Source organism: Oncorhynchus keta, chromosome 22 (genome assembly GCF_023373465.1).
Source record: "Oncorhynchus keta strain PuntledgeMale-10-30-2019 chromosome 22, Oket_V2, whole genome shotgun sequence".
Classification (NCBI taxonomy): Eukaryota; Metazoa; Chordata; class Actinopteri; order Salmoniformes; family Salmonidae; genus Oncorhynchus; species Oncorhynchus keta.
Window position 1 is genome coordinate 33775879 of NC_068442.1, and position 20762 is coordinate 33796640.

General features: G+C 45.4%; 1 protein-coding gene across 3 annotated transcripts in view; it reads right to left on the reverse strand.

Annotated features, from left to right (window-relative positions):
• LOC118401373 (A disintegrin and metalloproteinase with thrombospondin motifs 20-like) overlaps positions 1-20762 on the reverse strand; it is a 147375-nt gene that overhangs the window by 48726 nt on the left and 77887 nt on the right. For all 3 annotated transcript variants that reach the window (XM_035798833.2, XM_035798835.2, XM_035798834.2), the window contains 12 exons: positions 17014-17159; positions 14659-14840; positions 13320-13456; positions 12775-12892; positions 7136-7231; positions 4459-4625; positions 4184-4313; positions 3724-3850; positions 3430-3640; positions 3000-3164; positions 2484-2654; positions 178-405 (listed from right to left, as the gene is read on the reverse strand). In XM_035798833.2, the coding sequence (XP_035654726.2) occupies positions 178-405; positions 2484-2654; positions 3000-3164; positions 3430-3640; positions 3724-3850; positions 4184-4313; positions 4459-4625; positions 7136-7231; positions 12775-12892; positions 13320-13456; positions 14659-14840; positions 17014-17159 (1878 nt within the window). The remainder of the gene's footprint in view (positions 1-177; positions 406-2483; positions 2655-2999; positions 3165-3429; positions 3641-3723; positions 3851-4183; positions 4314-4458; positions 4626-7135; positions 7232-12774; positions 12893-13319; positions 13457-14658; positions 14841-17013; positions 17160-20762) is intronic.

Here is a 20762-nt window from a genome sequence, read left to right on the forward strand (position 1 = left end):
CACTGGGCAACAATGCAAAACACCAGGGTGAGGGTGTGAGGCTGAGCAGTGCTGCATTCTACAGACCAGTGAATCAGACATGTACAGTCAGAGGGGTAGTAATGGCGAGGCAGAGAGAGCTACTGTACGTGAGTGTTCATAAACCTATTAGTGCGTGTGCGCGGTTGCAGTGCTCACTGTGGTCCAGGAGCCATATCTCCACTGTGTGAGGAGCTGACCAGAGGTGTCAGGGTGGACGGTGCTGTGTTGAGGAGAGGCCCAGGGACACGGTGCCATCTCACAGTCCTGGCTGTCCCTGGGTCTGGATGCTGCGTTACACTTCATGTCATCTACTGTGTCCCCATACAACCCTGACACACACCTCACAGCCCGCATCTGGTAACCATGGCCACACGTCACTGCACACTGCAACAACACACACAGGAGAGACACACACAGGGTCAGATGATGGCCTGAGGCTCCAAAAGGATTGACAGTAAAACCTTGGCAGATCAGTGTTCTACTTCAAGGAAGGATGCAATTTTAACTCAGCTCACATAGTCTAGCCCAGCCAAGCGCAGTCTAACTTAATGTAGTTGAACCCTACTACTTCCCAGACACCCACCCTCTCCCCCAGATCTCTGCTAACGGAGCGGCAGGTAGCCTGGTGGGGCGGCAGGTAGCCTGGTGGGGCGGCAGGTAGCCTGGTGGGGCGGCAGGTAGCCTGGTGGGGCGGCAGGTAGCCTAGTGGGGCGGCAGGTAGCCTGGTGGGGCGGCAGGTAGCCTAGTGGGGGCGGCCAGGTGGGGCCTAGCCTGGGGGCGGCAGGTAGCAGGTAGCCTAGTGGGGCGGCAGGTAGCCTGGTGGGGCGGCAGGTAGCCTGGTGGGGCGGCAGGTAGCCTGGTGGGGCGGCAGGAAGCCTGGTGGGGCGGCAGGTAGCCTGGTGGGGCGGCAGGTAGCCTGGTGGGGCGGCAGGTAGCCTGGTGGGGCGGCAGGTAGCCTGGTGGGGCGGCAGGTAGCCTGGTGGGGCGGCAGGTAGCCTGGTGGGGCGGCAGGTAGCCTGGTGGGGCGGCAGGTAGCCTGGTGGGGCGGCAGGTAGCCTGGTGGGGTGGCAGGTAGCCTGGTGGGGCGGCAGGTAGCCTGGTGGTTCAGAGCATTGGGCCTGTAACTGAAAGGTTGCTGGTACAAATCCTGAGCCGACTAGGTGAAACATCTGTTGATGTGCCCTTGAGCAAGGCACTTAAACCCTCAATTCTCCTTTACATCGTTCTGGATAAGAACATCTGCTAAATGAATGTATGTGTCTTCATTATGGATCCCCACGGCAGCAGCTACTCAGTCTGGCGTCCGGAAAAATTAAGGCAGTTATAAAAAATATAATTCATTCACAACAGATTTTAGAACACATTAAGTGGTGTGCCCTCAGGCCCCAACTCTACTACCACATATCTACAACACCAAATCCATGTGTACGTGTGTGTATAGTGCGTATGGTATTGTGTGTTTGTATGCATGTGTCTGTGCCTGTTTGTGTTGCTTCACAGTCCCCGCTGTTCAATAAGGTGTATGTGTATCCGTTTTTTAAAATCTAATTTTACTGCTTGCATGAGTTACTTGATGTGTAATAGAGTCCATGTAGTCATGGCTCTATTTAGTACTGTGTGCCTCCCATAGTCTGTTCTGTACTGTGAAGTGACCTCTTGTGGCATGTCTTGTGGGGTATGCATGTGTGCCAGTCGTTCAAACACACAGCTCGGTGCATTCAACATGTCAATGCCTCAATCTCTCCTCCAAGTCAATCTCTCCTCCATTTTGAGCCAGGAGAGATTGATGTGCATATTATTAATATTAGCTCTCTGTGTACATTCAAGGGCCAGCCATGCTGCCCTATTCTGAGCCAATTGTAATGTACACACATTTGGTAGAGGAAGTGCTGCAGGATTTGGGCAGTAGATTGTAATTACACAGGAATGAACAGCCATATATACTGTATACCAGCTCTGTCAATGGAACTATCATGTTGAGTCAATGAATGGTCAAAGACATTCATTCATCCATTCATTCCTGCCATACTGGCTTGTGCACACCAGACAAGGTGCGTGTATATAGGCTGAGGAAGTATTGGACTAGCAGACTTACAGGGTCTGTGTGTGTACGCCTCCCTCTAAGGCAGTGGGGGGACCTGATAGTGTGGTGAGTTTTGGAGTGGTGTGCTCTGACTTGAGATGTCATTTCCTCCCCTAGCGCTCTCACTCTGCCCTCATATCCTGTCGGAGTAAATCTTACCCCACACACAGATACACACCACAGATACACACTGGGAAGGAAGGGGATGTATGTGCAGAGCACACATGCAGCCAGACACATAAATAACACACATTACAATGTTACACACTTAAACATTCATTCCTGCACATTCATTCCTATTCAATCACAAAGATTCAACCACAGGAGAACCTGAATCTGTCAGACACAGGCACGTGCAGACCCATCCATCTGGACTCACCGGTCCCCAGACTCCAACCTGCCAGGAGGCACAATCTGGCAGCTCACAGCTCCCCACAGCTAGAGGCTTGGTGTTGGGGTCACAGAATTGTTCACTCAGATTCTCCTCTCCTACCCCCACACTACAGGATACCTGCCTGTGCCTCATCCCCTTCCCACACGTCACCAAGCACTGGGAGGGGACAGGAGGAGAGATAGGGTCAGGGTGAGGGAGGAAGACTAATAAAGTATATGTGTTATGAAGGGTGTGTGTGGGGGGAGGAACATTGTGTGTGTAAAATGTTATCCTCAAAGTGTGTGTGCATGTAAGAGCAAATGTGATGCGTTTACATCAATACACATATACTTCATAAAGTGTGTATATATTTATGTGTGTTTATAGAAGTGTTTATTGATGTGAATGTAACAGTGTGAATTTGTGTCATGTGTGTGCATGTGTGTGTTTGCACTGTGTGTGTGTAGTTGAGTGTGTGTACTGTGTGTGTGCGTGTTTGTGTGTGTGAAGTGTGACCCGTACCTCACTCCAGTCGTTGGCTGACCAGTCAGGGCAGGCCTGGTCGTTGCAGCTCTCCGCGACCATCCTCTGGTAGTCACTGCACTCCCTGTCCACCAGTCTCCTCCCCAGATTGTTCATACAGTAAGAGTCCCTGGTGCGGGCCCCACGACCACACGTCTTAGAACACTGAATGATGCACACAACACTCAGCATTAGATTCACCATTCAACATGTACTGCACAAAAGCCTAACAAAAACACTGCACCAAACATGTGCAAAATACTCTCTACTACTTGTAATCTAAATCACATGTCCACTTATAATAACACCTGTCATGCATGAGAAGACTAAATAAAAAAATGGGCTGCTTTTCAAGACAATGTGCAATAGCATCACATCATGAAAACTGGTATTGTAATGATGTGTGTCTTTGACTATAGTTTCTACTGACCTGGGACCAGGCGCTGTACTGCCAGCTCTTGAGCAGACAGTCCCCGTGGCAGGCCTCCCTGGCCTGGGGTTTAGGTAGGTCAGAACAGGCCCTCCCCTCCACCCTCTCACTCTGCCTCTTCAGCAAGCTGTACCTCATACACTGCACGTCCATGGTCCGGTAACCAGGGCCACACTTAGCAGAACACTCACTCCTCCCTGCTACATTCCACCTGCAAACAGGCGATATGGGTTAGTGTCTGTTTAACATATATATAGTGACAGTGTGTGTGTGTTAAGTTGTGTGTGTATCTACCTGAGTTCACAGTCAGTGTTACATGGCTCAGTGGCAGCGTTGGGACGGGGTAGAGGCTCACAGCGCTGGTCAGAAACCCCCAGATGGTCACTCTTCCTCACACATATAGTCCTGCGCTGTCGTTCACCTACACGGACACACAAACACACACACACACACACATGCACACATGCAAGATTTGAATGTTTGAATTAGATCCGATCTGGCTAGGATCGACTGCCAAAGTTCACATTTCCCCCTCCTTTAAATTGTTTAATTAACTCTCTGCGATTGGGTCCCAGTCCAAATGGGATTAGGGTTTATGGGATGAAACTGCTTCAACTGGATCCTGCTAATGATGCTGAGTGCTGCGAGACACAGGAAGTCTCAGCCCCTGGTCCTAGGAGAAGCTTGAAACTGGATGGATGACTATGACTTTACCTTGACACATGGGTAACTGGATGGACGACTAAGACCTTACCCTGACACATGCGGCTACAATCCAGCCAGGAGCCTGAGGGGTCCCACACAAACTGTTCCCTGTGCTCCCCGATGGGGATGTTGAAGGAGTAGCGCACATCTGGGTTGTACAGGTTCCCCACACACAGGACCTAGGGCAACAATGATATGGGAAATACTTGTAACAATATAGAAGGAGAGTTGGGGGAAGGGTGGAGAGGGGACAGGGAACACTAGAGAGAGAGAGAAAGGCAGAAACAAAAAGAAGAGCGAGAGAGAGACAAAGAGAGGCCTTGCCTGTAGGATGAGTTCCTCCTCGATGCGTTCAGTGCAGTTGATGCGCTCCTCAATGGTGTCTGAGCCGCTGTACTCAATGACAGTTCCCTTGAAGGGGATTTCCCTTTTGAACATGGCCACCACAAAGTTCCCATTCAGGAGAAAGTTAGAATGGCTGTCAGATAAAGCTGAAAGGAAACAAACGAAAAGTGGAAAAATAAATAATAAAAAGAAAATATTGCCTCAAGACATTGGATAAAAACTGCTTTCTTTGCTAAATACTTTGAGTTTTTTGGGTTTCAGGTTTGGAAAATCGTTTGAGGGGGAAAGTAGCTTTGTCATTCCAAGATGTATGGAAACATTCAATGACTTCAAACCAAAAGTGTTCTGCAATGCCATTGTTGCAAGGGGGTATGTTGAAACATTGGTGGCACCGAATTGCAGTCATTTGGAGTTAGACTGCGTGACTCTCTTTACGATTGGCATTACAATGCTAACAAAGTAGCACCACAGTCTTGAAATACAAACCAGTGCATAAAAACACACAAACGACAAGCTCACACATGCTGAACAAACCCTTGTTTATACACTACCAAGCAAACACCAACTACCCCTTCAACACACACACCACACACACACGAAGTATGGTTCTGTGAAATATGTAGTAATTACAATGTGAGAGAGCCCATGTTGAAATAATGTGTGTGATTAGGTCTCTAGGCACAACTTTGTTTACACTCAAGTCTGCACACTACCAGCTGAGGACCCCAGCTAGTCCTCGTTAACCCCTGACTGCCTGTGTGTATGGTGTGTGATGGCCAATGACAAAAACACCTCTTCTGGCAGTCATCACCTACACCCTCCAGCAGTGAGAAAAATGCATTGGCTAACACACACACACACAAACACAGCCATTGCCCATCTCACCCAGCCCCTATCCACTTTCATCTGGCCTGGCTACACATGGCTCTAATTAACACCTTTTCTACACACATTCAGTTTCCTCTCGTTCTGACACACTGTTTGCTTTCCCAGCTATCCCTTATCCTCTGGCTCATTTGGCTCCGGGCCTGCCATGCTTCCTCCACATACAAGTACGTTTACATACACCTTTGCCAAATACATAAAAACTCAGTTTTCACAATTCCTGACATTTAATCCTAGTAAGAATGTAAAAATGTCAGAATAATAGAATAAATGATTTATTTCAGCTTTTATTTATTTAATTACATTCCCAGTGGGTCAGAAGTTTACATACACTCAATTAGTATTTGGTAGCATTGCCTTTAAATTGCTCAACTTGGGTCAAACATTTCGGGTAGCCTTCCACAAGCTTCCCACAATAAGTTGGGTGAATTTTGTCCCATTCCTCCTGACAGAGCTGGTGTAACTGAGTCAGGTTTGTAGGCCTCCTTGCTCGCACATGCTTTTTCAGTTCTGCCTACAAATCTTCTATAGGATTGAGGTCAAGGCTTGGTAATGGCCACTCCAATACCTTGACTTTGTTGTCCTTAAGCCATTGTGCCAGAACTTTGGAAATATGCTTGGGGTCATTGTCCATTTGGAAGACCCATTTGCGACCAAGTTTTAACTTCCTGACTGATGTCTTGAGATGTTGCTTCAATATATCTACATCATTTTCCTCCCTCTTGATGCCATCTATTTTGAGAAGTGCACCAGTCCCTCCTGCAGCAAACGACCCCGACAACATGATGCTGCCACCCCCATGCTTCACGGTTGGGATAGTGTTCTTTGGCTTGCAAGCCTCCCCCTTTTTCCTCCAAACATAACGATGGTCATTATAGCCAAACAGTTCTATTTTTGTTCCATCATACCAGAGTCCAGATGAATGTGGTACCTTCAGGTGTTTGGAAATTGCTCCCAAGGATGAACCAGACTTGTGGAGGTCGACAAATTTTTGTCTGAAGTCTTGGCTGATTTCTTTTGATTCTCCCATGATGTCAAGCAAAGAGGCACTGAATTTGAAGGTAGGCCTTGAAATACATCCACAGGTACACCTCCAATGGACTCAAATTATGTCAATTAGCCTGTCAGAAGCTTCTAAAAACATGACATCTTTTTCTGAAATTTTCCAAGCTGTTTAAAGGCACAGTCAACTTAGCCTATGTAAACTTCTGACCCATTGGAATTGTGATACAGAGAATTCTCAGTGAAATAATCTGTCTGTAAACAATTGTTGGAAAGAATACTTGTGTCATGCACAAAGTAGATGTCCTAACCGACTTGCCAAAACTATAGTTTGTTAACAAGAAATTTGTGAAGAGGTTGAAAAACGAGTTTTAATGACTCCAACCTAAGTGTATGTAAACTTCCGACTTCAACTGTACATTCTGACTGGTATAAATGACTAGTGGTTTGGTATTAGTCCATACTTCCTCACCCCCTTTAACCCCACATCCTAAACAGCCTGTCCCTACAGCTGGGGTCACTGGGTGGATAACCATGTTCTGACCAATGGCTGCCCTTTGATAGAGGAGCGGGGGAAAACACATTGACCTATTGTATGGTGTCCACCATTTAAAGCACCAATAAACATATTTAAAGCCTCTATAGCTAGAAAGAATTAGCCATAAACTGGCTGTGAGTGAATTGGCCTGCTGTGAAGTACCATGGCTAAGCAGTGATAGCATCACTCATGCTCACACACACACACACACACACACACACACAAACTCACCGAGGTAGTTGTCATCCTCTGACTTCCCAGAGTAGCTGACCTGTTTAATATCAATGTTGGTGGCTCCTGCAGGGATGCTCACCACTGTGTTGTAACCTGGATGGAAAGAGAGAGAGAGAGAGAGACCCACCCATAGAATAGTATATAATTACTCCCCGGCCCGGCGCTTGCCTTGTAATTTCCCTGGGTCTGTGTTCCATGACAGGCTGACATGGGTAGAGGAAAGAGGAGAGGAGAGACTGAGCAGGAGCGAGGGAAACGGTGAGAGAGAAGACGGAAGAAGAGAGTAGAAACAAAACAGGAGATGAAAGAGAAGAGGTGAGAGGTGGAAAGAGGTGATAGGAGAGGGTAAAACAGAGATATTAGAATGAGGGGAGAGGAGAGGGTTAGAACAGAGATATTAGAATGAGGGGAGAGGAGAGGGTTAGAACAGAGATATTAGAATGAGGGGAGAGGAGAGGGTTAAAACAGAGGTATTGGAGTGAGGGGAGAGGAGAGGGTTAAAACAGAGATATTGGAGTGAGGGGAGAGGAGAGGGTTAAAACAGAGATATTGGAGTGAGGGGAGAGGAGAGGGTTAAAACAGAGATATTGGAGTGAGGGGAGAGGAGAGGGTTAAAACAGAGATATTGGAGTGAGAGGAGAGGGTTAAAACAGAGATATTGGAGTGAGAGGAGAGGGTTAGAACAGAGATATTAGAATGAGGGGAGAAGAGATGGTTAAAACAGAGATATTGGAGTGAGGGGAGAGGAGAAGGTTAAAACAGAGATATTGGAGTGAGGGGTGAGGAGAGGGTTAAAACAGATATTGGAGTGAGGGGAGAGGAGATGGTTAGAACAGAGATATTGGAGTGAGGGGAGAAGAGATGGTTAGAACAGGGATATTGGAGTGAGGGGTGAAGAGATGTTTAGAACAGAGATATTGGAGTGAGGGGAGAAGAGATGGTTAGAACAGAGATATTGGAGTGAGGGGAGAAGAGATGGTTAGAACAGAGATATTGGAGTAAGGGGAGAGGAGAGAGGAGAGGGTTAAAACAGAGATATTGGAGTGAGGGGAGAGGAGAGAGGAGAGGGTTAAAACAGAGATATTGGAGTGAGGGGAGAGGAGAGGGTTAAAACAGATATTGGAGTGAGGGGTGAGGAGAGGGTTAAAACAGAGATATTGGAGTGAGGGGTGAGGAGAGGGTTAGAACAGAGATATTAGAATGAGGGGAGAAGAGATGGTTAAAACAGAGATATTGGAGTGAGGGGAGAGGAGAAGGTTAAAACAGAGATATTGGAGTGAGGGGTGAGGAGAGGGTTAAAACAGATATTGGAGTGAGGGGAGAGGAGATGGTTAGAACAGAGATATTGGAGTGAGGGGAGAAGAGATGGTTAGAACAGGGATATTGGAGGGGGTGAAGAGATGTTTAGAACAGAGATATTGGAGAGGGTTAAAACAGAGATATTGAAGTGAGGGGAGTAAGGGGAGAGAGAGAGAGGGTTAAAACAGAGATATTGGAGTGAGGGGAGAGGAGAGGGTTAAAACAGATATTGGAGTGAGGGGTGAGGAGAGGGTTAAAACAGAGATATTGGAGGGGTGAGGGGTGAGGGAGAGAGGGTTAAAACAGAGATATTGGAGTGAGGGGAGAGGAGATAGGGTTAAAACAGATATTGGAGTGAGGGGAGAGGAGAGAGGGTTAAAACAGATATTGGAGTGAGGGTGAGGAGAGGGTTAAAACAGATATTGGAGTGAGGGGAGAGGGTTAAAACAGATATTGGAGTGAGGGGTGAGGAGAGGGTTAAAACAGAGATATTGGAGTGAGGGGAGAGGAGAGGGTTAAAACAGAGATATTGGAGTGAGGGGTGAGGAGAGGGTTAAAACAGAGATATTGGAGTGAGGGGAGAGGAGAGGGTTAAAACAGAGATATTGGAGTGAGGGGAGAGGAGAGGGTTAAAACAGATATTGGAGTGAGGGGAGAGGAGAGGGTTAAAACAGATATTGGAGTGAGGGGTGAGGAGAGGGTTAAAACAGAGATATTGGAGTGAGGGGAGAGGAGAGGGTTAAAACAGAGATATTGGAGTGAGGGGTGAGGAGAGGGTTAAAACAGAGATATTGGAGTGAGGGGAGAGGAGAGGGTTAAAACAGAGATATTGGAGTGAGGGGTGAGGAGAGGGTTAAAACAGAGATATTGGAGTGAGGGGAGAGGAGAGGGTTAAAACAGAGATATTGAGAGAGAGGTTAAAACAGAGATATTGGAGAGGGAGGGTTAAAACAGAGATATTGGAGTGAGGGGAGAGGAGAGGGTTAAAACAGATATTGGAGTGAGGGGAGAGGAGAGGGTTAAAACAGAGATATTGGAGTGAGGGGAGAGGAGAGGGTTAAAACAGAGATATTGGAGTGAGGGGAGAGGAGAGGGTTAAAACAGATATTGGAGTGAGGGGTGAGGAGAGGGTTAAAACAGAGATATTGGAGTGAGGGGAGAGGAGAGGGTTAAAACAGATATTGGAGTGAGGGGAGAGGAGAGGGTTAAAACAGAGATATTGGAGTGAGGGGAGAGGAGAGGGTTAAAACAGATATTGGAGTGAGGGGTGAGGAGAGGGTTAAAACAGAGATATTAGAGTGAGGGGAGAGGAGAGGGTTAGAACAGAGATATTAGAGTGAGGGGAGAGGAGAGGGTTAAAACAGATATTGGAGTGAGGGGTGAGGAGAGGGTTAGAACAGAGATATTGGAGTGAGGGGAGAAGAGATGGTTAAAACAGAGATATTGGAGTGAGGGGTGAGGAGAGGGTTAAAACAGAGATATTGGAGTGAGGGGAGAAGAGATGGTTAGAACAGAGATATTGGAGTGAGGGGAGAAGAGATGGTTAGAACAGAGATATTGGAGTGAGGGGAGAAGAGATGGTTAGAACAGAGATATTGCAGTGAGGGGAGAAGAGATGGTTAGAACAGAGATATTGGAGTGAGGGGAGAAGAGATGGTTAGAACAGAGATATTGCAGTGAGGGGAGAAGAGATGGTTAGAACAGAGATATTGGATTGAGGATAAATGAGAGGGTTAGAACAGAGATGGGTTCCGCCCCTCAGTGTTCGAGGCGTCACTACAGTCCCTGGTTTGATTCCAGGCTGTATCACATCCGGCTGTGATTGGGAGTCCCATAGGGCGGCACACAATTGGCCCAGCGTCATCCGGGTTTGGCCAGGGTAGGCCGTCATTATTAAATAAAGATAACATTATAAAAATATAAAAAATAGATATTGGAGTGAGGGGAGAGGGTTAGGGTTAGAACAGAGATATTGGAGTGGGGGGAGAGGGTTAGAACAGAGATATTGGAGTGGGGGGAGAGGGTTAGTGTTAGAACAGAGATATTGGAGTGGGGGGAGAGGGTTAGGGTTAGAACAGAGATATTGGAGTGGGGGGGAGAGGGTTAGAACAGAGATATTGGAGTGGGGGGAGAGGGTTAGAACAGAGATATTGGAGTGGGGGAGAGGGTTAGGGTTAGAACAGAGATATTGGAGTGGGGGGAGAGGGTTAGTGTTAGAACAGAGATATTGGAGTGGGGGGAGAGGGTTAGGGTTAGAACAGAGATATTGGAGTGAGGGGAGAGGGTTAGGGTTAGAACAGAGATATTGGAGTGGGGGGAGAGGGTTAGAACAGAGATATAGGAGTGGGGGTGAAGGTTAGAACAGAGATATTGGAGTGGGGGGAGAGGGTTAGAACAGAGATATTGGAGTGGGGGAGAGGGTTAGAACAGAGATATTAGAGTGGGGGAGAGGGTTAGGGTTAGAACAGAGATATTGGAGTGGGGGGAGAGGGTTATGGTTAGAACAGAGATAATGGAGTGGGGGGTTAGGGTTAGAACAGAGATATTGGAGTGAGGGGAGAAAGTGGCTGGAGAGAACGGGATTAAAGAGATGGGAGAGAGGAGGAGAAAATAGGGGACGAAAAGAAGGGTGAGAGGGGGAAAGAGAAGGGGGTGAAGGGAGAGAGAAGTGCCTGGGCCACTCGGGGGCAGCACTAGTAAAGGTTATGTCTTGTCACACCGACCGGCCAGCCACACACTTTATCACTCAATCTACGTTCGGTGGTCACTATTGTTGATTGAAGTGCATTTTCTTTGAAGTCAAAGGAATAAGCCCATAACCCTTATATGCTACAGTCACTCTGGCACCACAAGAAAAGGCTGCAGCTTCCAGTCTTACAGCATCAACAACAACAAAAAAATAGACTTTTTGTTCTAAATTCTAAAAGATAAACAACAATTGCTTAGGAATGTCCATAAGAAAACTCTTGTCTCTTATGTGCTGTTAGGTTTTAAGTAGCATGTTAAATTCCCTCTCTAACCTGTCAAGACAGAGTAAGCACATAAGTACAAGGAGTGGGTGAACTGTGTAGACCGCAGACCAGGTCCCCCTTAGAGAAAGCCACAGCTCATCCACAGACCCTTCAAGCCCCCAATGCAACCGTTCACCACACACATAATCTAAAACGCAACCACAGGGCGACCGCGGAATGCAAACACAGTTCTCCAGGAGAGACACCCCTGGTGCACCCTGGGAAAGCTGAGGTCTACCTCATGACGGGCAGACAGACACACAGCACTCTACCGAGGGAGAAGAAGACTAGGAGACCACTGTTCTAAATGGTTTTTACTGTACATACGCTAATTTAGTTAGTTGCAAAGGGTAAGCCATAGGTTACTTCAACTTTCAATGTGTCCAAGCGTTACAGCTTGGGATCTGGGTAAAGGAGCTAAATGAATAAAACAAATCATTATTGTCTCCTTAGCTCTGGGTGACGTCCTCAAACCCCTGGGTTGGTGGCTCTCCTCTCCTCATTTAGCTGTTTACACTGTTAACTGGCTAAAGAGGGAGATGGACTGGGAGAGGAGGATGGAGAGGGAGAGGAAGGAGTCGAGGGAAAGGGAGAAAGAGAGAGGGAGAGATGACGGAGGGAGGTGAGAAAGAGAGAGGGACAAGTGAGGGAGAAGGAGAGAGAAGAGAGAGAGAGGGAGAAGATGAAGAGAGGGAGAGGAGTGGACCATGCTGGACCAGGGATATCCTGGCTGGGCTGAGTTCTCATTCATGTCATCCTGGTCTAAACTTGGTTTGGAAACACAAGCAGAGGACTGGACAGATAGAGGATGAGATGAAGAGAAGCAAATAGCAAAATAAATATTGAGTAAATATTGAGCCAAATCCACAACCATTTATGCTAATTTATTTTGTTATTTTGCAGCTCAGACTTGAAGGGGATTTGAAGTAATCAGTGCTTGGCCCGGGAAGAGACATCCTACTAATCATGAGTTCAAGGGGGTCACGCTGGGTCGGAGTTAAGTTTGAGAACTTCTAGAGTTTACTGACGTTTTCAACAGGTTTTGGAGACTTATTCAGAATATCCATTATGCAAAGCATTGTCCCAAAGCGAAAGGAAAATGTTCACTCCCTTCACTAGCATCCAAAAGTTGTGTCATAATTCTGTTGTCATTTGTGCATTGTCCAAGTGTCAATTAGTTTAGCAAGTTTAGCATAGCAAACATCTTTATGTAATTTGTATATTGCATTTCAACTGTTCATAGACAGTTGTTGTTGTAAACAGTGTTTAATACCTGCTAACGTACTTTGGAATACAGGGAAACAAGAGAAAGGCAGCCAGGCTTACCATACTCAGCATCGTTGAAGGTCCCAGCAAGGGTTTTGCAGGAGGAGTTGTCCCCTCCACACACTCCACATTTGTCATTTTTCGCCTTGGAGTTCAACACATGATCACAGCCTGCTTGCTGTTGAAACAGACAGAGACACACAAATCAGACAAGGGGTCACACAGAGACACAGCAATCAAACAGGGGGTCACACCAAGGGCTATGTCAACCATCAGTGGTCACAATCCTGCACTAAAAATAGACGTTTATATACTCAATCCAACACCGCAAAACTAAAGCTTTCTCTGTTTCTGTCTGTCTGTCTGTCTGTCTGTCTGTCTGTCTGTCTGTCTGTCTGTCTGTCTGTCTGTCTGTCTGTCTGTCTGTCTGTCTGTCTGTCTGTCTGTCTGTCTGTCTGTCTGTCTGTGTGTGTACATACTCTGATACAGTATGTCACAACATTGTTAGTGATATGCTGATATAGACAGACATCTGAGAGAACATATATCAGTTTGTAAGTTAGCTTATTTTTGATACACAGTATGATGTTAGGAAACACAGTTACCCGACAGAGGCCTTGAACACAGATATCGTAGGTGTCTGGGCCACACGGCGTGCCGTCGATGACGCGATCCTTCAGCTGATAGTAGGCCATCGTCCCGGCAACCCGACAGAAGAGCTTGCACCGATCCTTCATTAGAACTACAGAGGAAAAACACCCATTGGAAGATGACTGTATGGTGAGATATACATCAGTGGAGGCTGCTGGGGGAAGGATGGCTCAAAATAATGGCTGGAACAGAGTAAATGTAATGGTATTAAACACATGGAAACCATGTGTTTGATGTATTTCATACCATTCCACCTATTCCACTCCAGCCATTACCACGAGCCCGTCCTCCCCAATTCAGGTGCCACCAACCTCCTGTGACATATATATACTGACAAAACTATGGATGAATCATTTTACATGACATGATATCATGAATGTCAAATAACAACAAAAACAATAATGGCAACAACAACAACAATCTACAGTTAGCAAAGCCCTCACAAAATAGGTCTACAAACTCAAAAACATGTCATTCTCTACAATAGTACATTAGTACAATAGTTAACATTTTTTGCAAGGGTCAGCAGTTCGCTTTGCTGAAATAACTGCATTTGTATCAGTTGTTTAGAAAACTCCCCATTCTGTTTGACACCATTTTGGACTCTGTGCTTGGTCAGTGTGCTTGCATAACATTGTATTGTGATAGCTCGCGGTTACTTCTTCCAAATCTTAAACCCTGCACTAAAGCCCTGTCTCCTTTGCCAAATGGCAACTCGTTCAGCTGTGCAAGCCATCACTATAATTATTACAATGCGTGAGGTATAGAAGAGGGAAGCTATCCAGGAGCATATATTTTAGTACTGTATGCTTCTCAAGTGTTGATTACTCTGTACATTTTTCATGTCTGTTCCTATCATGACTACGCAGAGCATTGAGGGAAAACACACTGACAGAATTTGCCTGTACTGAGCCAAAAACCAACAGTACAGTTAGTCTACCTACCAGGACACAATGGGGAGTGGGGTAAGGAGACAGAAGAACCAGAGCCATGTTTTAAGTCATTCAAAAAAATATTGACACCTTAACCCCACCTAGCCCTCAATTAGGCGTGGTGGACCTTCTGACAGTTGAAGTCCGGTTCTTTGAGCTCTGTGAGGGAGCATAGGTGTAGTGTAGGGTATAGGGTAGTAGAATGCTATAATATAATGTTATCAACTGTTATCATAGAGGCTTGGTGTTATCATGGTGTAACTGCTAGTACAGTGAGTACTCCCACTAATAATACATGGAGTTTTATACATGGTAGTTCTTTTAAAGGACACAAAGACACTTTCCAATAGAGGGTACTCACTACCGCTGTACTTGGGCACCCAGCGGACGGTGGGAGGTAGACCGTTGATGTTGAAGTGCTTGCCGTCGAACTGAGAGCACTGCTCCTCGCGGAAGTCTCTCTGTCCTCGGGGACACGGCTCAGTGTTGCAGGACCGGAACTTCATCCTTCGACCCACGCAGAACTTTCCTCCATTCCGGGGCCTGAAGAAACATTACGGCAAAATAACTTGATTAAAACATGACTGACATTCACACAGGCTTTGACTCTTTGATTGAAATGTGTTTTGCCAAGTATGTCCTCAGGCTTTGTTTGTAATTCTTTCTGACCCAGGTGTTGTATTGTTTTGACTGTTACCCAGGTGTTGTATTGTTTTGACTGTTACCCAGGTGTTGTATTGTTTTGACTGTTACCCAGGTGTTGTATTGTTTTGACTGTTACCCAGGTGTTGTATTGTTTTGACTGTTAGTCAGGTGTTGTATTGTTTTGACTGTTAGTCAGGTGTTGTATTGTTTTGACTGTTAGTCAGGTGTTGTATTGTTTTGACTGTTAGTCAGGTGTTGTATTGTTTTGACTGTCACTCAGGTGTTGTATTGTTTTGACTGTTACTCAGGTGTTGTATTGTTTTGACTGTTACTCAGGTGTTGTATTGTTTTGACTGTTACTCAGGTGTTGTATTGTTTTGACTGTTAGTCAGGTGTTGTATTGTTTTGACTGTTAGTCAGGTGTTGTATTGTTTTGACTGTTAGTCAGGTGTTGTATTGTTTTGACTGTTAGTCAGGTGTTGTATTGTTTTGACTGTTACCCAGGTGTTGTATTGTTTTGACTGTTACCCAGGTGTTGTATTGTTTTGACTGTTACCCAGGTGTTGTATTGTTTTGACTGTTACTCAGGTGTTGTATTGTTTTGACTGTTACCCAGGTGTTGTATTGTTTTGACTGTTACCCAGGTGTTGTATTGTTTTGACTGTTACCCAGGTGTTGTATTGTTTTGACTGTTAGTCAGGTGTTGTATTGTTTTGACTGTTAGTCAGGTGTTGTATTGTTTTGACTGTTAGTCAGGTGTTGTATTGTTTTGACTGTTAGTCAGGTGTTGTATTGTTTTGACTGTTAGTCAGGTGTTGTATTGTTTTGACTGTTACCCAGGTGTTGTATTGTTTTGACTGTTACCCAGGTGTTGTATTGTTTTGACTGTTACCCAGGTGTTGTATTGTTTTGACTGTTACCCAGGTGTTGTATTGTTTTGACTGTTACCCAGGTGTTGTATTGTTTTGACTGTTACTCAGGTGTTGTATTGTTTTGACTGTTACTCAGGTGTTGTATTGTTTTGACTGTTACTCAGGTGTTGTATTGTTTTGACTGTTACTCAGGTGTTGTATTGTTTTGACTGTCACTCAGGTGTTGTATTGTTTTGACTGTCACTCAGGTGTTGTATTGTTTTGACTGTCACTCAGGTGTTGTATTGTTTTGACTGTCACTCAGGTGTTGTATTGTTTTGACTGTCACTCAGGTGTTGTATTGTTTTGACTGTTAGTCAGGTGTTGTATTGTTTTGACTGTTACTCAGGTGTTGTATTGTTTTGACTGTTACTCAGGTGTTGTATTGTTTTGACTGTTACTCAGGTGTTGTATTGTTTTGACTGTTACTCAGGTGTTGTATTGTTTTGACTGTTAGTCAGGTGTTGTATTGTTTTGACTGTTACTCAGGTGTTGTATTGTTTTGACTGTTAGTCAGGTGTTGTATTGTTTTGACTGTTACTCAGGTGTTGTATTGTTTTGACTGTTACTCAGGTGTTGTATTGTTTTGACTGTTACTCAGGTGTTGTATTGTTTTGACTGTTAGTCAGGTGTTGTATTGTTTTGACTGTTACCCAGGTGTTGTATTGTTTTGACTGTTAGTCAGGTGTTGTATTGTTTTGACTGTTAGTCAGGTGTTGTATTGTTTTGACTGTTAGTCAGGTGTTGTATTGTTTTGACTGTTTGTCAGGTGTTGTATTGTTTTGACTGTTACTCAGGTGTTGTATTGTTTTGACTGTTACTCAGGTGTTGTATTGTTTTGACTGTTACTCAGGTGTTGTATTGTTTTGACTGTTACTCAGGTGTTGTATTGTTTTGACTGTTACTCAGGTGTTGTATTGTTTTGACTGTTACCCAGGTGTTGTATTGTTTTGACTGTTACTCAGGTGTAGCATTGTTTTGACTGTTACTCCTGGTTTGTTTTGACTAATCAGAGCTCTTACTCAAGGTGTGAGTTATTGCTTTGACTGGCTACTCCTGGTGTGTTTTGACTTAATTTGTCTCAATTTGGTGTGTTTTGGCTGATTAGTTAGGTTTGTTGAAGTCTCCTGGTGTTTTGCACGAGTCAGAATCAGTCTTACTCAGGGTTGTTGCAGTCTCTGGAGGTACTCCTGGTGCCTCCTCCACAGGTCCTGGAACAGACACTGTAGTGCCCCCAGGGGCCCCACTCCCCATGGACCGGCCGCAGGTCCAGCTCCTTGTTCACACACTTCCCATGTCTGCAGTACTGCACAGAGAGACAGTTTAAGTGGTAATATTTCCAATGTATTCTAACGTATTCACGATAGAAAATAAAACTGAAACTTGAATTTCAAACTTGAAAACACATACACACACAAGGGATCCTCTTAAAGAGTGTGACATCTTCACTCATCACAATCCCAAACAACACACCCCAGTTCAAGAGTGTCAACTCAGCTCCGGTTGGTGGAGTTCCCGATTTAGCGCGAGCAGTGATCACAGCTGGGTATTTTGTCCCTCCTTCCCTAATCCTCTTTTTAAATGTAAGACTATCTCCTAAAAGTAAACGAGAGGATGCTAATCCTGCTATTATTTACCCCCGAGGAATGCTTCCAAGTTCCCCATGCAGCTGTAGGGATAGGGTCTGTTGGGCCCCAGCTCCGGACCAACGACTAGCCTACTGCATGGGGAGGGGTGAAGGAAGAGGAGGAGATAATGGGATGACAGTACCAGTTAGAGGAACCAGAGCCAATACATCTTCAAATGCATTTGTCTGTTTCCTTTCAATGAGCGAAGCTAGATCCTCTCCTGTTGAATTCCTGCTCTGCTGGTGTCACACGTCCCCCTCTTGTGTGGACAGCTAGTTATTCCACCAAACTATGTAAGTGGGCACTCCAAATGGCACCCTATTCCCTATAGTTCCCATAGGGCTCTGGTCAATAGTAGTGCACTATGTAGGGAATAGGGTGTCATTTAAGATGCAGCCTGAGTCTGTGATGACTAGGGCATTCTTTCATCAGCAGAGCTGGATCTCGAAATTGACCCTATGGACCAATCTCAGAGGAAAGAGCTGCTTAATGAAAAGCATAGGGGAGGAAGAAACAGTCATCGGGTTTATCACACTACATTGCCATATATATGTTATCCATTCACGCTGATTCATAACCTTTTTCAGATGAGCTAAGTGTGCATGAAGACAGTGTGGTATGAACGGAAGACACTCTGCATGTTAGTGCCTAGGTTTAGGACTTACCAACCAACCCCTGCCAAGAAGAGGTAGACCTAACAATGCTTTCATAAAGCAGGCATGGCAGCCTATTTAGTTCTGTCTGTGTAACCAAATCTCTGCCTCCATGGAGAAGATAGCAGGAGGGTCCTTTTCAGAGAAAGAATGCGGGACAAGACGGCGTCTGTCTGGGTGCACAGCGGCAGGCAGGCAGCCCGTCGTCCGGGCACACAGACACGGGAAGCGGTGGCACGGTGGTGATAAAAGAAACCCTAGAGTTGTGATAACAGGATAACACAGCTCATTACTGGCTTGAAATCAGCAGAACTTTCTCCCCATTCAGACAGAAACCATGTGACCAAAACGCAGCACACTGGGCACAGTCAGTAAGGAGGCTGTTACGCTGCTTTTATTGTACATGTCTTAACTATCTTCAGTGGTATGTAATGTGTATGAATGCAGTTCCATCTCCATTAGCTGTTCCTGTGTTCCACACAAAACATGACATAATACAGAACATTAATCGAGAAGAACAGCTCAAGGTCAGAACTACATACATTTAAAATGTCACACATAGCCTACATATCAGCACATACTGTACACACAAGATATCTACGTCAAATAGGGGAGAGGAGTTGTGCCGTGAGGTGTTGCTCCATCTGTTTTTTTTAAACCAGGTTTGCTGTTCACTTGAGCAATCAAACGTTTTCTTGAATTGAATTGCTTTCTTGAATTTGGGGATCCCTTTACTAGAGAACCTCTGAATCCCTTTACTAGAGTAGGTTGACTATCCAAACAATTTGGAATTGAACACATTATTTCTTATAAAAAGAAGAAGTAATGCACTCAGTTTCTCCTCAACTTTTAGCCAAGAGAGACTGGCATGCATAGTATTGATATTAGCCCCCTGATTATCGTGAAGAGCAAGACGTGCCGCTCTGTTCTGGGCCAGCTGCAGTTTTTCTAGGTCGTTCTTTGCAGCACTTGACAATATGACTGGGCAATAATCAAGATAAGATAAAACTAGAGCCTGCAGGACTTTGTGTAGTGTGGTGTCAAAAAACAGAGGATCTCTGTCACGACTTCCACCGAAGGTGGCTCCTCTCCCTGTTCGGGCGGCGCTCGGCGGTCCTCGTTGTCGACGGGCCTATTAGCTGCTACCGATCCATTTTTCCTTTTCGTTTGTCTGTTTTTTTTTGTTTTTTTTTACACCTGTGTCCTATTAGTTAATTTCGGTGGGTTTATTAACCTCTGTTGCCTGCCTATTCTTTGTGAGGGATTATTTGCTGTTGTTGCTCTGTTAGGGGTGCGTGTTTGTGAGGGGTTATTTGCTGTTGTTGCTCTGTTAGGGGTGTGTTTGTGAGGGGTTATTTGCTGTTGTTGCTCTGTTAGGGGTGTGTGTTTGTGAGGGGTTATTTGCTGTTGTTGCTCTGTTAGGGGTGTGTTTGTGAGGGATTATTTGCTGTTGTTGCTCTGTTAGGGGTGCGTGTTTGTGAGGGGTTATTTGCTGTTGTTGCTCTGTTAGGGGTGTGTTTGTGAGGGGTTATTTGCTGTTGTTGCTCTGTTAGGGGTGTGTGTTTTTGAGGGGTTATTTGCTGTTGTTGCTCTGTTAGGGGTGTGTGTTTGTGAGGGGTTATTTGCTGTTGTTGCTCTGTTAGGGGTGTGTGTTTGTGAGGGTTATTTGCTGTTGTTGCTCTGTTAGGGGTGTGTGTTTGTGAGGGTTATTTGCTGTTGTTGCTCTGTTAGGGGTGTGTGTTTGTGAGGGTTATTTGCTGTTGTTGCTCTGTTAGGGGTGTGTGTTTGTGAGGGATTATTTGCTGTTGTTGCTCTGTTAGGGGTGCGTGTTTGTGAGGGGTTATTTGCTGTTGTTGCTCTGTTAGGGGTGTGTGTTTGTGAGGGGTTATTTGCTGTTTGTTGCTCTGTTAGGGGTGTGTGTTTGTGAGGGGTTATTTGTTGTTGTTGCTCTGTTAGGGGTCTGTGTTTGTGAGGGATTATTTGCTGTTGTTGCTCTGTTAGGGGTGTGTGTTTGTGAGGGGTTATTTGCTGTTGTTGCTCTGTTAGGGGTCCGTGTTTGTGAGGGGTTATTTGTTGTTGTTGCTCTGTTAGGGGTCCGTGTTTGTGAGGGATTATTTGCTGTTGTTGCTCTGTTAGGGGTGTGTTTGTGAGGGGTTATTTGCTGTTGTTGCTCTGTTAGGGGTGTGTTTGTGAGGGATTATTTGCTGTTGTTGCTCTGTTAGGGGTGTGTGTTTGTGAGGGTTATTTGCTGTTGTTGCTCTGTTAGGGGTGTGTGTTTGTGAGGGGTTATTTGCTGTTGTTGCTCTGTTAGGGGTGTGTGTTTGTGAGGTGTTATTTGCTGTTGTTGCTCTGTTAGGGGTGTGTGATTGTGAGGTGTTATTTGCTGTTGTTGCTCTGTTAGGGGTGCGTGTTTGTGAGGGGTTATTTGCTGTTTGTTGCTCTGTTAGGGTGCGTGTTTGTGAGGGGTTATTTGCTGTTTGTTGCTCTGTTAGGGTGCGTGTTTGTGAGGGGTTATTTGCTGTTGTTGCTCTGTTAGGGGTGCGTGTTTGTGAGGGGTTAGTTGCTGTTGTTGCTCTGTTAGGGGTGCGTGTTTGTGAGGGGTTATTTGCTGTTGTTGCTCTGTTAGGG